At 49.7% G+C, this 16,704-nt stretch overlaps 1 protein-coding gene across 2 annotated transcripts in view; it reads right to left on the minus strand.

Annotated features, from left to right (window-relative positions):
• GNAL (G protein subunit alpha L) overlaps positions 1-16,704 on the minus strand; it is a 211,471-nt gene that overhangs the window by 139,570 nt on the left and 55,197 nt on the right. The window contains exon 1 of one of the 2 annotated variants that reach the window (XM_023228528.3): positions 88-364. The exons of the other annotated variant lie outside the window; for it this stretch is intronic. Within the exon in view, the coding sequence (XP_023084296.1) occupies positions 88-232 (145 nt within the window). The 5' untranslated portion in view covers positions 233-364. Of the gene's footprint in view, positions 1-87; positions 365-16,704 lie in introns of those variants that run through there. 2 annotated transcript variants of the gene reach the window in all.

Consider the following 16,704-nt stretch of genomic DNA (forward strand, 5'->3'; position numbering starts at 1 on the left):
CGGCCCTGCCCGCCCCGCCCGGCGCTCGCCGCTCCGGACTGTGCGCTCCGCTGGGGCCGGGAGCCGCCGCGCGCCCCTCGGCCTTACCCAGGAGCAGCAGGCGGTGGGTAGCCTTGTAAGCCAGGCGCTCTTTCTGCAACTGCTTCTCGATCTTTTTGTTGGCCTCGCGTCGTTCTTTTTCATCGACGCCCTGGTCTTCTGTGGTCTTGCTGTTGCCGCCCAAACACCCCATGCCTGCCCGCTGGGATGGACGCCAGGCAGTGAGGAATGTGCGCGAAAAGCAACAGAGAGTTGGAGACGTGCGCGGCTCCTGCGACGGCCGGTCTCCCTCCTGCTGCTGAAAGAGACGGTCTGGTCTCCTCGGTGTTTTCCGATTCAGAGCAGGCGTTTCTTCTCCCTCCCCCTGCCCACCGCGAACTCCCAACTAAATGGCTGTAGGGAAGACGCGCGGAGTCAAACGCCTTTTTAAACGAGACTTGTTTTAAAATCTGCTGGATGAATGCGGCACAATGAGCGGAGACGGGAGGCGAGGACGCCGGTCTCGCTGGAGACAGCCGAGCTGGCGTCGCGCCCCGGGTTCGCCCCGCGTCCCCGCGCCCGCACTCCAAGCCTCGCTCAGCCCCGCCCAGCGGGTCCCCGAGGGGGCGGCGCGCTCCACTGGGTGCTGGGTCCCAACCAGCCGGGGTGGTGGCTGAGCGCGGCGCGGAGGGCAGCACGCGCCACCGGGGTCCCACGGGGCGACGACGGGCACCTGCCGGGCCGGCTCGCGCCCGGCTCTTCCTCTGCCGTCGGACGTGCGCCCCCTCCCTGGTCTGGGATCCCGGTGCGGGGAAGGGAAAGGGAAGCTGACTTTGGGGGCGGCCGGGCCGCTGGTCCCGGAGCTCTCGGAGAGGCGCTACCACGCTGGAGGGGTCGGGGAGCTGACCCCCCACAGAGCCCGGCCGGCGGGGGCGCTTACACGCTGGACGGCCTGGGTTCCCGGCCTGCAGCCCCTGCAGCCCCTCCGCCGCCCCGCGGTTGCCTGGCTCTCTTGCACCCCGAGCCGGGAAAGTGCGCCTGGGCGCGCGCCCCGTGTTGGCTCGGACGCGTCCCTGCTCCTGGCGGGCGAAGACTCCCGCAGGATCATGCATATTCTAGCAGGGAGGAGGATCCCTCCGAGGCTCACCAGTCACACCGCCTTTGTTCTGCTCAGCTTCTAGACTATTCCAGCTCGCCCACGTCGCCGCCTCCCGAGCCTCCTGTCTTTACCTCCAGCCCCCGTTTCTCCTGTGCAGTGCTCCCAAGCAGCACTACCACTCTTCCAGAAGGCACTGTGGCCTCGAACTTGGAGTTGTAGCAGAGGAAGGAACTAGGGCGCGAGACTGGCACCTGCCTTTCGTTACTGAGACCCCTCCAATGGGGCCGCAGCCGGCAGCTTGGCGTTTGCAGTGCTGGACTTGGGGGAAGGAGGTCAGAAGAGGGGGTCGGGCCGAAGTCGTGGACGCCAGCCGTGGGCATGGAGAGGTCACTGTTCCGTGTGTGGCTGCTCCGGTCCCAGTTGACGGCTTGGCGCTGCGCTGTCTTCTACTTGTCTCTGCTCAGCTCCGTCGTCCCTCCACCTTCCAAGAAACCTACACGGTCTTTTTCACTGCGGAGCTGGCCTTCTTCAGGAGAACAGACCCCAGCTCGCCCCGGTCCCCCAAGAGGCGCTTCCCCTACCCTCAGGCCCGCCGCTGCCCTGTGGCCCTTCGCCCCTCACCCAGCGCACCTTCCCCTCTCCACTCTTGCTTCAACTTCTGCTACCGGCTGGTTTCCCTCAAGCAAGCCAGCACATTCAACTCTGTCCCACCTGAACCACACAACACCTTCCATCTCACGCCCCTTGTTAGTTCCACCAGTTTTCCTCCTGCCCACCGCAGCCAAGAGTTAGAAAGGTCGCGTGTGACCCCGCCTGTATTCCCCTCCTGCCAGTCCCACCTCAGCCCCCGGCAGCCTGGCCCCGACGTCCACCCCACAGGGAAAATACTCTCATCAAGGTCATCTAGGGCCCCCCAGGGGCTAAGTCTCAGCCACGAGGTTTGGTCTTTATTTTCTTCGTGTCTATGTGGCTCCTGCTTTGACTCCTCCTAGAGACTGCATTGGGTTTCAGGCTGTCCCTCTGGCTGGTGCATCCAGGCTCCTCCACCCAGGGGTCCGAGCGCAGCCTCTCAACCCACACACATGTTCCTGACGGGCTGACTGCATCCTCCATAGTCTGCCCACTCAGCTCTCACCGTACCCACCGCGGATCCCTAGCCCAGCCCATCCCGCTGACCGCCACGGTCCCGAGACACACCGCCCCCACGGCGCCGCAAGTGTCTGGAATTCACCTTGCCAAGGACTGAGCTCATGCCCCGTGCCACCCTCACACCTTCTACCTGCTCCTTTCTCTCTCTGTTCTTTCTCTGGAATAAGGGACCCTAATTTTCCAAACCAGAACGGTGGGAGTTATGCCAGACTCTCTTTTCTTACAAACCCCAACAGTTACTGCATCCCGTTGAGTATCTGTCCTGTTCTTTCTGTGGCGTCTGCCACTGCTGTGGTCTTAGATTACTAACGGAGCTGGATTTCAGAGGCCTCCGGAGGGTTTCCACTGCCTCCTGTCTCATTTCAGTGCACCTTGCACAATGCTGCTACTGCGGTAATACAAACCCAGCCACATCACTGTCCCCATCATCTACAAGCCCCGGGCCTGGTCCTTCTGGCTGGGTTGGTATAAACTCTCCCTTTCTTAGGGCTTACCCCTTCGCTCCTAACACTCCCAGTTCCTGGACAGGCTGGTTGGGTGCATGTGCTGCTTGTGTCTTGGGAGTACCTGGGGACTGACTCTCTTTGCTGGGCCAACCCCTAGTTATCCTTCCAGCCTCAAGCTGGGCCTCACTGCCTACCTCACATTGGGGGTTAGGCATGTCTTCTCATGCTCTAAGGGAGCACCAGAGTCTCCGCTCGTCCCACCCATCACCTTGCATTGTGATGGTTTAACTGTGTCCTCAAAATTCCACTAGACTGCTGTAATCCCAGCACTTGGGGAGACCGAGATGGGCGGATCATGAAGTCAGGAGTTCGAGACCATCCTGGCTAACACGGTGAAACCCCGTCTCTACTAAAAATACAAAAAACTAGCCGGGCGAGGTGGCGGGCGCCTGTAGTCCCAGCTACTCAGGAGGCTGAGGCAGGAGAATGGTGTAAACCCGGGAGGCGGAGCTTGCAGTAAGCTGAGATCCGGCCACCGCACTCCAGCCTGGGCGACAGAGCCAGACTCCGTCTCAAAAAAAAAAAAAAAAAAAATTCCACTAGACTGTAGACCCCTTTAGGGCCGAGGCTGAGCCTGTCCTGGTACCTGCCGCACCTGTACCTGCTTCAGTGCCTGACCGGGGGAGATGCTCTGGGAATATGTGTCAAGGGAATGAATGATGTCATGAAAGCCAAAGAAAACTCCAGCTCAAAGTGTGAATTCTCATCAAAGGAATTTCATAACCACATGTGAAACTAAAAAAACATGTGTTCAGTATAGTACTTTTCAGTAAATATTCCTACTGAAAATAAAAATACATTTTAAAAAAGCAATGAATTACTTTTCTAGACATAGGCAGAAGCAAACATACAGTGTCAGACTCCATTCTGAGCGAGGTTAAAAGTTCAAGTTTTGTGGAAGGAGACTGTTTAGCACAGTTTCCACAACTCACATCTTGTGAGTGTGTAAACACATATATTCACACATGTCAATATCAACCCAGCATCGCTATGGCTAGTGGAGCAGTGAGAAGGGAAGATTTTTTTTTTTTTTTTGAGACGGAGTCTGGCTCTGTTGCCCAGGCTGGAGTGCCATGGCATGATCTCGGCTCACTGTAACCTCTGCCTCCCAGCTTCAAGCAATTCTCATGCCTCAGCCTCCCAAGTAGCTGGGACTACAGGCGCCTGCCACCTCGCCCGGCTAGTTTTTTGTATTTTTAGTAGAGACGGGGTTTCACCGGGTTAGCCAGGATGGTCTCGATCTCCTGACCTCGTGATCCGCCCGTCTCGGCCTCCCAAAGTGCTGGGATTACAGGCTTGAGCCACCGCGCCCAGCCTAGCGATCACTGTTAAAGATAAATTCTATACTTGAAATTTAAGAAGAATTAGGTAAACAGATGTGATGAAAAACATACCAAAATACACCCAAAAGGTTAGTATATTAATAATACAATGATAATGTGGGTGCTGTAAAACTGCTTCTAGTTATGGAGTGATTGCTGGCACTGGGTTAAATCGTTTCCATGGAACAATTTGCTTGGTATTTGCCCTAAAAGGTGGGAACTATTGTCATCATCATTTTACAGAGGCTGAGAGGCTGAGTAAGAAGAGTGTCTGGGACACAGACCCTCGTAGCCTGGCTGCAGCATCTGCACTATTACCTGCATTGTGTGCCACAACACACTGCCAACACTCTAAAACATAAAAGCACTTTCCTTATACAGTGAGGAGACATTTCTTACGAAAAATGCAAAGCCAATCTTAGCCTGTTTTCAGGCAGGAATTCAACACACCTTAAAACATTTTTTAACCCAATCACCTGACCTTTTTCTAGTCTGGTCTGGGAAACCGATTCTCATTTGTGTTTAGAACCATTGGATCAGCATCAGGTGTACCAGCTGGCCACCTGGAGCAGTGGGAGCAGGGCTGGGGGGGAGAGTACCAAGAGCAGAGCGGCTCCCGCTCCCAGTGTGAGCGTCTGTTGCTAGGCAACGGCAGCAGCAGCATTGCGCTCCCCGGCAACACACCCACCTGCGGGGACCCAGGGCTGCCCTGGGAGCTGCGGGCAGAGGGTCCAGGCTGACTGCGCCAGAGCCAGGAAGAGAAGGTCCTGGTCACCTCATGGAGAATTTGAAAGGCACCAAAGTAAAACAGTGGTTTCCTCACTCTTGTTGAAGTTCAAGTACGGTGTGTCTCAGAAGTCTCTTTCTCTCTCTCTCTCTCTTTATTTCTCTTTAAACTTAAGACTTTTATTTTTTTCACACCCCAATAGGCCTGGGTGGTTGATTTTCCTTGCTCCCCTATCCATTCCCCAGTACCCCCACCCTTCACAATGAGAAGAACATTTGCTGTTGCTCTTTGGCTCAGAGAGCACCTAGGCTTAGGCAGCTGACTTACAGTGGATCAGTGAGCGGGCGTCCGGTACTGGCTCAGCCACTCAGCCCTGCCTGGGTAGTGGCGTTCAAGCCTTGAGGGCAGGAATAGATTTCTTTGACTTTAGGATATTGAAGGGAAACTTCTGGCCCACATTTGCTGTCACTGCATCACCAACCTGATGTTCAACATATTCCTGTAACACCTTAAACCAGGCATTCTTATTCCATCCCTGAAGGCTTCTTTCGTTCCCCAGAGAATCTCTTCAGGGTATCAGGTTAGATTCCTCAAATGTCTCTCTCAGGAGCTGTTTCTCCATCCCATCTTTGGAGTTCTCATTTCTGGTGGCAGAGACATGTAACAGGAAGAAAATCGATGATGCAGCAACCAGACTCTCAGTTCAAGGCTGTGGGCAGCGTGGGCAGTTCGATCCGCGCTGAGAATATCAAACAAATAGTGCTCCTTCAGAGTCCTCTGACGCTCCTCAGCCTCATGAAAATATACGTAACCCTGTGTGAGTTCATGTGATCTCTGTCCAGAGAAAATCACCATGCTGTCTGTGTTCCTCCAAATCCACTTGGAAATTAAATCCTTACCTACTGAAGTGTGAACTGTTGTCATGTCCTAAGTTTCCAAGGAAAATGTGATTTCATCCAGACCCTGAATGCCTTCCTCAGAGTTCAGAGGGTTTCATGACGTTCACTTCCAACAGGATCTGCCACTCTTCCAGCAACCAATAAACCAGGCCTGCCCTCCATGCCAGTCACAAAAGTCTGGGGAGTGTACTTTGTACCGCGTCTCTTTCAGCTGCTTCACCTGGGTGGCAGCAACCACGCCAGAGTCCAAGCCCCTAATAAAATGGAGCCTATCCTTCCATCTGTCGTCAAAATTGTCCTTCTCCTTTTTCTCCCTCTCCCTCTTCTTCTTTCTTCTTTTTAGAGACAGGGTCTCACTGTGTTGCCCAGGCTTGCGTGCAATGGCACAATCACGGCTCACTGTAGCCTCAACCTCATAGGCTGGAGGGATCCTCTCGCCTTGGCCTCCCAAGTAGCTGGGACTACAGGCATGTGCCACCACTCCTGGGGAATTTTAAAATTTTCTCTAGAGACAGGGTCTTGCTATGTTGCCCAAGCTGATCTTAAACTCCTGGGCTCAAGTGATCCTTCCACCTTGGCCTCCCAAAGTGCTGGGATTACAGGAGTGAGCCACTGCACCCAGCCCTAAATGCTTCTTAATATCATGGTTGAAAAGGAACCGAAGCTTGCTCTTCAAAGTTTCTGTCTCTAAACCTGAGAAGAGTTTCTCCATTGTCGCAGAGGGCGTGCAGAGGCTGTACCTACAGTGATGATATGCAACCATTTCCACAGATGCAACTTTGCTATCTGCCTTTAAAACCAAACTTCATAGTGTCCCAAAAGAAAAGGCTCCAGGTTTTTTTTTTTTTTTTTTTTTTTTAATACAGAGTCTCGCTCTGTTGCCCAGGCTGGAGTGCAGTGGCGCGAACTCGGCTCACTGCAAGCTCCGCCTCTTGGGTTCATGCCATTCTCCTGCCTCAGCCTCCTGAGCAGTTGGGACTACAGGCGCCCGCCATCACGCCTGGCTCATTTTTCGGTCTCGATGTCCTGATCTTGTGAACCGCCCGCCTCGGCCTCCCAAAGTGCTGGGATTACAGGGGTGAGCCACTGCGTCTGGCCGAGGCTCCACTTTTAAAAGGGGAGTCGTAGAGTGCTCCAATGGAACAAGAACTTCAGCTCTGAACACACAACCAAAATCCACCTTGTGTTATGGCTTTAAACAAAATCCAACTCCCTACGTATCTCTGCCCAAGAACACTTTCTTACTGGCAGTATCTAGCAAAGTCATTGCAAACACATCATCCAACATGCAAACTGTTTGCTCAGTTCTCTTCTGTCATAAAGATGACAATGATCTCACCACTCACCTTGGCCTGGTGTTCAAATTCAAAACGGTGTTGCCATCTTTTTTTTGTGGTTGTAGCTTTCGCTATTGTAACAGGTCCACAAACACGGATACTTCCTCACTCCAACTGGCTGCATTCCAAATAGCTGATCAACCACTGACAATGGTGAAATCCAAAGGAGCAGCTGTTGTGTCCACTGGCGTTCTCAAAACGAAATGCGTGTGAACAGAAAGGCAGTCATCGCTGCCAAAGAGGGCCCAATGCCATACGTGGTGCGGGGAAGCCATGGGCTCTCAGTGATTTATTCAAATGTGATGGAAGAGACTAAGGACCAGTGGGTCAGTGGAGGGGACAGTGGGGGCCAGGGCTGCAGAAGGCATCTCAAAAGTCTGAATGCATTTGAAAGGTTAATTATTTAAATTTCTTTTGTCCTTAGTTTTGTACATTTTGAATAATAATTTTCTTTCAGTCCTTCTGATTGAAGATGGCAAATGTTTAAAAAAAGGTCACCTGTTCTCTGGTTAGCTGAGCTCAAGTCCCCAGGAGCAGTAAGAAGGAAGTTTGTTTCCCATTATAAGGAGCCTCCCACCCCTGCAGAAATTTAATTAACAACTGGATGAAAGGATGAAAAAATTCAAGGCAGCTGTTTCAGTTCTTGACAGGTCAAGATCCAGGAGATGCTGATCAAGTTTGAAAATTGACTAGATGTATGTATAGCACAAGATAGTGGATATATGAAATATTAATTTTAAAAAATCAATAGAAAATATAATAACTGGTCTTTCTGTAGTCTTTATACTTTAAAGGTTATTAAAGATGAAAGCTGCACTACGACTTTTGGAACAGGTACATCAACAGTTTTAACGCCCATCACAGTGGCTCACACCTATAGTCCCAGCACTTTGGGAGGCCAAGGAGGCGCAGATTGCCTGAGCTCAGGAGTTTGAAACCAGCCTGGGCAACATGGTGAAACCCCAATTCTACAAAAATATATGAAAGTTAGCCAGGCACGGTGACATGCACCTGTAGTCCCAGCTACTTGGAAGGTTGAGGCAGGAGGATTGCTGGAGCCCAGGAGGTCGAGGCTGCAGAGAGTCACGTTTGCATCAGTGCACTCCAGCCTAGGTGACAGAGTGAGACTCTGTCTCTGAGGAACCAAACAGTTTATGAAAGGTGAATGGTCACTAAATTCAGTGCACTAACAATGCTCCAAGAAGCCGACAGCTACAGCCTGAGAGTTGCAAACAACTGGGTGGTGCTAGAGTTGGGGCCATTGAGTGACCCATGTGCACACATCCCTCAGCTGGGCTCCCTTTGTGACATTTTAAACAATTTGCTGTTGTTTTATCTCTTTTTTTTCTTAGTACCTTGGTGGAAATAACCTAAGTAGATGATCATTCATTTTTAGCAGCAGAGATCATCCCATGACCTAATTATAATACACTTTAAAAAATCATGATAAAAATTTTAACAATTTTTCGAGAAAAGCAGGGAAATATTTTTCCATTTTCCTTTTCTGTACATAATAATCTGTGATCAAATATTTTAGGGTGTATTGAAATAATTTATCTTCTATTTTTCTTACCCCATAACCAAAGTAATATTAAGGAGCTTTTAGAAGCATCATCTGTAAAGAAGAATAACACATTCTTCTTTAACTCACAGCTTTAAAAACCAGAATAACACTGAATCAGTAGGAAAAGTAGGTTACATGTCTCTGATTTCACCCCTTGTCCAAAAATCCAGGACTAAAATATTCCCACTAAAGCACTGGACTCAGTGGCACAGATAGGAGTTTAATTACTGTGTTAAAACAGAAGGTGGAAAGGCCATCGAATATGTTAAAACAAAACCAAACAAAAGCGTATCCCACAAAGCATAACAAGAGGAACCTGCAAATAGAATGAACTATCAAGGTCTTACAATTCAAAAAAATCCCTGAAAACCACCAAACTAGGTCAGGCTGTGAGGCAAGGGCAGGTGTGGGGACCACTGGTGTATTTTAAGAGAAACCGCACACATCAAAGTTGCATTTAAAACACATTTTACAAACCAGAAATCAAATAAAGTGCCTGATAATTTTCATTTGAACAGTGAGAATCAGCAGCTTCCTCTGTTTCAATCTGCTGTTTAACCTCAAATAGCCTAGCAGCATTTTGGACTACAGCAGATACTCAAACACATGTTGTTTAGCCAATGTGTTTTAATACCAAAGTGAAGTTTCAAAACCAGTCTAAAATGCTTTAAAAATGGTTCTTTCTTTACTAGCTAACAACAGATGAAGTAAAATGTAAAAATTTTTCAAGCAGTCCTACCATAGATGAACAAAGTTTCTATCTGAAGGAATATTTTATGATAAAAAATAATTTTAGCACTGACAGACGGTTCTAGATACCCTGACTTTTCTACTCTTCAAATAATTATATTCACAAACATATTTTAGTATAAAGTGAGTATAAACATATTTAGTACAAAGTCCTTCGATTTGGAGCAAAAAGACAGAGGAACAATGGGGCCTGCATTTTAAATGCCTAACAGTGGTGGTTGGTTTTTTTTGGATCAGTGAGCGCTCCTGTGGAAAATCAAAGGTGTGGTGACATGAATCTCGGTGCCAACACCTGATCTCACGTGGCCCCTAGGTTAACACCTGATTCCATATGGATCCTAGCACTATCACTGCTCCAATGCTGGAATTCAGTAACGTCAGTCTGCCTTACACTGTATGTATGTATGTATGTATGTATGTATGTATGTATGTATGTATGTATTTATTTGAGACAGGAGTCTCGCTCTGTCGCCCAGGATGGAGTGCAGCGGCCGGATCTCAGCTCACTGCAAGCTCCGCCTCCCGGGTTTACGCCATTCTCCTGCCTCAGCCTCCCGAGTAGCTGGGACTACAGGTGCCCGCCACCTCGCCCGGCTAGTTTTTTGTATTTTTTAGTAGAGATGGGATTTCACCGTGTTAGCCAGGATGGTCTCGATCTCCTGACCTCGTGATCCGCCCGCCTCGGCCTCCCAAAGTGCTGGGATTACAGGCGTGAGCCACCGCGCCCGGCCTGTTCTCATACTTAAGCAAATCATGTGAGGATACACTGCAAGGGAAGACGGTTCGTGGAGTCCGACCTCATGTCCGCAGGAAAAGGAAAGGAAGATCCGAGTCGCTGAACACATGGATATTGCTACCTACAGGCCGTCACCCATAGAGATGTATTCCAGGAAGGCTAAGAACTCTCTGAGACCAATTTCCCAACTTTCTGTGCAGTTGAGCAAGTAAGACCAGCACAGCCCACTCACTCAGAGGGCAGCGAGCCAGGATGGGCACGAACCGCGGGCCAGGTGGCGCGGGAGGGACGCTGAGGGGTGTGTGAGGGCCTTGGAATCGGGCAAACCTCATGGTGGGGGCGGACCCGAAGCCGGTGTTGAGGAGTGGGGGGTTGGACCCCATGGAGAGAAGGCGCACATTTCAGGAGGGGTCTCTGCAGAAGGAGAGGCAGAGGGAAGGGAACGGGTGTCGCCCGGGAGGCCGGCTGGCAGGTGATGAAACAGCCTCGGAGGTCGGGCAGGCAGAGGAGCCGCGGAATGCATGTTCTGGGCTCGGCAACCTTTCCTAAGAGGCAGCCCCTGCGCTGGGGGCAGCATAGCGGCTGCTGAACAAGAATGGCGGCGGAGGCGCTTCCTTTGCTCTTCTCTGTCCTTCCGGGGCATGGGTGAGGGTAACAGTGCTCCCCCCACGGGGCTGTGGTGAGGATTAGATGGACCGATTCCCCCATCACAGTGCCTGGCAGGCAGCAAGCTCCCAATACGTGGCCTGTGGTCATTATGACGATCATCCAATAGGAACTGAACAAATATATATCCGCCTTATCCCTCTCCACCAGGCAGCATGCGGGCATCCTTGAGGGTTTCCTAACCTTTCCTGCTGCGCAGGCACATGAACAACGAACTACAGTACAGTCAGCAAAGACCCACGGCCGGCCTGTGACACTCAGCTGAGCACAGCCTAAGCCGCTGGCTGGGAACATAGAGGTAACAAGGCATACCAGGAACTGTAGAAAAATGCATATGTGATGGGCGAATGGATAAGCAAAATGTGTTAAAGACAGAAAGTAGAATGGTGGTATCCGCGGGCTGAGAACAGAGGGGAAATGAGTTAGTGTTTAATGGGTACAGGGATTCAGTTTGGGACGATGAAAAATTTCTGGAGATGGATGATAGTGAAGATGGCACAATGATGCAAATGTACTTAATGCCACTGCACTGTACTCTTAAAAATGGTTTAAATGGTAAATTTTATATTGCACATATTTCATCAAAATAAAACAGAACAAAATGCACAAAATAAAACGGAACAAAATTCAGCACAGCAATTGTGGGAGAGTCTCCTGATGACAGCTGAGTGACTTCAATTCCTTGTTCTTAGACACATTTACTGCAATTATACTTTCACACCAGCAGGTGACAACACGGAGCCTGGGGGACAGATGGAGGCTTTGAGGTGTTTTAAAGCAATGCATGTTCACTCATTCATTCACTCATTCATTCATCATAAAGCATTCTTTGAACACCTACTCTACATCTAGCACATTTCTATGCCTTGAGATGATAAGGATAAATAAGACATTGTCCCTGATCCCATTAATTTAATAGTCGGGTTGTGAGGGATGGACCTGCAGTCAAGTTCTCTCAATTCTGTAACAATTACAGTGGGAGCACAGGGGAGTTTGTGTGGCCAATTCTACAAGTGAATAAAAAACATCATTTCCTTTTTTTTTTTAGAGAAATTTATGCTAGTATTTGTAAGTCACTCTTCATTTTTAAAGGACACTGAGAGGTGCTTTTTATTTTCAGCATCTCATTTGATGATTATAAAACGCACCGTATTGCCTACAATTTGGTCTATAGCTTTCGCAGGGGTCTGAAAGGGTAGAGTTCTGTTGGATTCCAAAGCCTCCACCCTTTCCAGGATGAACTCTGAGGCCTCTTACGGATTTTAAAAAACCACACCATTCTCTCTTCTACTAATTCCAAAAGGAAAAATCAAACAAGCCTACCTCCTTTCCCACTCGGTTAGGCAGATTAATCTGCATATAATGACTGATGAATTAATTATCTCTTTGCCCAGTTGCCTTAGCAACTGGTTTCTTTTAGAATTTGGTTTAGTTACAGAGTTTAAAGCAACAGTATTCCTTGTAACAGAATATCGAATTGTCTATGAAATTAAACATAATATAAACTTTTCTCATCCTAGGTAGGAACTATGAGCCTTTCTCAGAGAAGCTGGAGTGGCTCATCCTAAAACTTGCTGGACTGTTGACAAAGAAGAAGGGGCACAGAGCTTCATCTTTGTCTATGTTTGCATTGCATGGTTTGCTTTTATTTGTCATTACATAGCAACATTTGATGGATTTAAACTATAGGTAAGTTGAGACTGACATTCAAAAGGGATTCCCTCATAGTGCACATGAATTCCAAACAAATTTAGATGTACTGATGGTTGAGCAAATGAATAAACGTGTCATGTTGTGAATAAGAGCCAGGATTTTCAGAAAGGAAGAGGCAACACACACATATGGAATGAAGAGAGGCAAGAAAGAGGCCTGTGGTGATGGACTGGAATTGCAAGAATTGGTATGAGCTCATGATTTCTAAAATATACATAGACACACTCATGATTCCGTCCACAAATGGGCGTGTGCAAGTGTATTTGTGTGTCTGTGTATGTTCGTCCCTGCGTATCTACATGCATGTATTTCCTACTTCTGTCTGCTGAAATGCCAAGAAGTTAAGACTCTCCCATAGCAGAGAGCAGGGGCAGTGCCCGGATCTTGGTCACCCTTAGAGAGATAGCTAACTGGGGGTGTGGGGTGTGGAGTGGGCAGGGCAGGGTAGCTATGAGCTAAACCTGGAACATTGTTATGCCAGAAAGTAAGGAAGCGTAGGCACACCACTAGCACACAAGAGCTGGACTGCAGGGGCTCTCATCTGGCCAAATCTGGGATGATGTGAGCACCGAAATGGTTAAGTACAGTAACGAATTCTAAGCCACTGAAAACTACAGGCCTGTCAGGTGTCCCTGCCAACAACAGACAGATAAATACACAGAAAAGGAAGGACTCTAGCCCAAGGCAGCTAGCGGATGCGCAAGAAGAAGGACTCTAGCCCAAGGCAGCTGGCACGGGGACGCATCCTTGGCGACCACCGTGGGGCAGGGTGGGTTGGGTGGAATTGGCAGCAGGTGCTGACCGCAGGGGGAGGTTTTAATGAGGAGCAGGAGGGCTGCATGGTCTTCAAGTGCCTCCCCATAGAGTGCGTATTAGTGGCAAAACAAAAAACACAGAGTAACCAGGCAGTGGAGAAACTGGACACCAAGTGGGGTCACCGCAATGGACCCCACCAATGCGGGAGGTGGGCATCACAGGCTACCACAGGTGAGACCCGGGAAGGACACGACAGAGTGTATGCCGTGTTCTAGCCAGAAAGGCATTTCCTGGATTTGAGTCAGGAGGAAACATCGGGCAAACCTAAAATTAAAAAAATTAAAGGATATTCTTCACAAATGCCAATGTCACAAAGAGCTAAGGAGCGATGACACCCTAGTACAATCCCTGCAATCCTGGGGGGAAACGCTGGAGACCACACGGAGGGGCCAACTGATGAAACTGCTGTGTGGATGACAACGGGTCAGACACACTGTCCCAGTGTCCAATCGAGGGATTTTGAGAACTGTACCACGGTCACGTAAGGGAATACCCCGCCCCTAGAAACACACACGGACGTCCCTTAGGAGTCAAGGGCCATGATGGCCACAGCAAGCTCTCAGAAGACTGAGAAAGATTCACCTGTCTACACCTCCACCTGCGCATCTACAGAATGTATGCAAATGAGAAGGCACACAGGGAAATGGGAACAAGAGGCGAACCTGGGTGAGGGGCATTTAGGAAGCCTTTGAAGTCTTATTCTTGCAACTTCTTTCTAAGTTTGGGATTGTTTCCAAATAAAAAGTTAAATCATGAGAACAGCCTCAGATGCTCTGTTCTGTAAGAGTTTCCCTGAATCTGAGCACCAGGTGCCCCCAGGGATCCAGGCTGCACAGGGCAGTCTCTGGGCCTTCACCTGCCCTCGTTCAGTGGGTCACTGCCGTCCTGCCTGGAACCCGCACATCCTCCTCATCCTCACCCGCTCTGTGCGGACTCACACACCATTTTCCAATTCTGCCTGGAACGAGTGCCTCCTCCTTTCCCTGGGGGATTACAGCTTCGAGAGGAAAGGCTTGGCTCGGCGTGGTGGCTCACGCTTGTAATCCCAGCACTCTGGGAGGTCGAGGTGGGCGGATCACTTGAGGCCAGGAGTTCGAGACCAGCCTGGCCAACATGGTGAAACCCTATTTCCAGTAAAAATACAAAAAATTAGCTGGGTGTGGTGGGTGGGCACCTGTAATCCCAGCTACTTAGCAGGCTGAGGCAGGAGAATTGCTTGAACCTGGGAGGTGGAGGTTGCAGTGAGCTGAGATAGGGGAGGCTGGGGCATATCTGCCTGGACAGTGAGCTGGTCATGAAGGTGCCATGCTGGGCTCTGCTCACGGAGGTCAGGCCATCCTAGGTGACAGCCCTCCCCGTGGGGAGCTTGGTGTCCAGCCAGAGACACTGCTGCCCACAGCAGACCTGGCCTGGCCAATGCATGCTACAAGAAGTCAAGACACAGAAGCCAACGGCCTGGGGTCCAGTGGCCCAGGCTGTGCTTGCACAGGAGCCTAAACGCTGGAGGAGGCCTTTGGGGCCTGCTTGGGACAGTGGGACTTTTGGGGTGGGTAGTGTAGGCTAAGCTCATGTTGGGAGCCCGGCAGCCAGAGGAGCTAGAAGACAGAAAGCCTGGAAACAGGGTCTGTGGGAGGTTTTGATATTAAAAGAGGAAATGCAAGTCAGTTCTTCATCTGCTAAGTGATGAGCTACCAGCAGGTCTGTCAGCCCCAAGTCCACTGCCTTCTGAGAAGCAGAGCCTGGCTGCCGGGGCTTCTGCCGGCCTGCAGATCCACGCTCTCTGGCCCGGGGGGCTGGCTCTGCACACAGCCTCCACTGGTTCCCCGGCCCAGCTCCTGTGCGTGCAGGGGGTCCAGGGGGCTGGCTCTGCAGACAGCCTCCACTGGTTCCCTGGCCCAGCTCCCATGGGTGCAGGGCAATGGCAGGGTGAGGGGAGGGGGTCAGGGTCCTTCCCTCGTTCCCCCATGCCAGGCTGGATGCCTTCTTCAAGCTGTCTTCAGTAACCTGTTTTGAGGGGATCGTTTGTTTTCTGCCAGATTTCTCAACCAAATGGTTCCCTTCCTTTGGGCTGACAGGTCCCTGTGCCCGGCCCAGGGCTTGGGGAGCAGAGCCATCTGGATTTCAGTCCCCACGGCTACTCTGGTCAGATGATCCTGTGCAGATGGTAACCTGCACTGCTGTGTGGGGTGGCCCCGGCACACTGGCAGGTCTGGGCAGCTTTGATCTGACAAGGGCTGTGCTTTCAGAAGGAAGGTGAACCAGTGGACTGGAGAGACGGGGAGAGCGGGCAGGAGGGCAGTGACATGCACTGCAGAGACCCCGAGGTGCAGCCAGGGAGGTGAGCGCAGCAGACATTCAGAAGAGTGGAAGACAGAAACATTCAGAGAGACTTGGAAGACCTTGGGGGCTGATTAGACTTGAAGGTCAGGGAGAGGGAGATGAGAAAATGCCTTAGGGTTCTCAGAATTTGACTAGAAAACAATATACACAATTTAAGGCATTGGTAGGCATTATTGTAATGAAGCAAGCTATTTTCTCTTCTACAAAGATGATTAAAACATGCACAGTAAGCTCACTGTATATATAGTAGTCCTCAGATGAATATTTAACAAAATGTATTTTTTAAAGTTTGCAATACTCCATTTACCCGCATGTGATTGTTACATATTGGATGCTGGTATCAAAATATCTCATGCAACCCATAAATAGATATACCAACTCTGTATCCACAAAATTGAAATAATTCCAAGCTCACAGAAAGAATAGTATAAAAATGTTCCACATACTCTTCACCCAGTTACTTCAATTGTTAGCATTTTGCTACATTTGCTTTATCATATACTTTCCCTATCTGAATGTTTTCATATTCGTATTTACACATTTTTCCCCGAACCATTTGAAAGTAAGCCGGAGCCAGTATGCCCTTGTCCATGTATATTTCCTGAGGCTGAGATTCTCTTACATAACTACAAATGTTGCTACAGTCCTATTGCCTAATCAACTGTCCATATCCAAAGTCGGCTAACAGAACCGCCGGTGTCCTTTGTAGCAATCTCCCCATCCTTCTTCCAGGAGCTGGCCCAGGATCACACAGCATTTACCTGTCCTGTTTCTCTTCTAATGCAACTGGGAAATTTACACCCTGCAGTTGACATGGGAAAATGATTGTGAAGGTTGTTCTTCATGAGCTAGAGGAAGTTATCGTCGCCACCAGCAGCTTCTAAACAGCAAGACTCAATCTCTCAGACACACCAAGCACCTTCTGCAAGCAGGGGTTGCAGAATTCAAGTACAAACCTTTCAAAACAACTGCTGTACAAATGCATTTTAAAGGTATATGATACTTCAAATCTTATTTAAAATAAAACTAATACTTCTTTTTTTTTTTTTTTTTTTTTTTTTT

This window comes from Piliocolobus tephrosceles, chromosome 18 (assembly GCF_002776525.5).
Source record: "Piliocolobus tephrosceles isolate RC106 chromosome 18, ASM277652v3, whole genome shotgun sequence".
Classification (NCBI taxonomy): Eukaryota; Metazoa; Chordata; class Mammalia; order Primates; family Cercopithecidae; genus Piliocolobus; species Piliocolobus tephrosceles.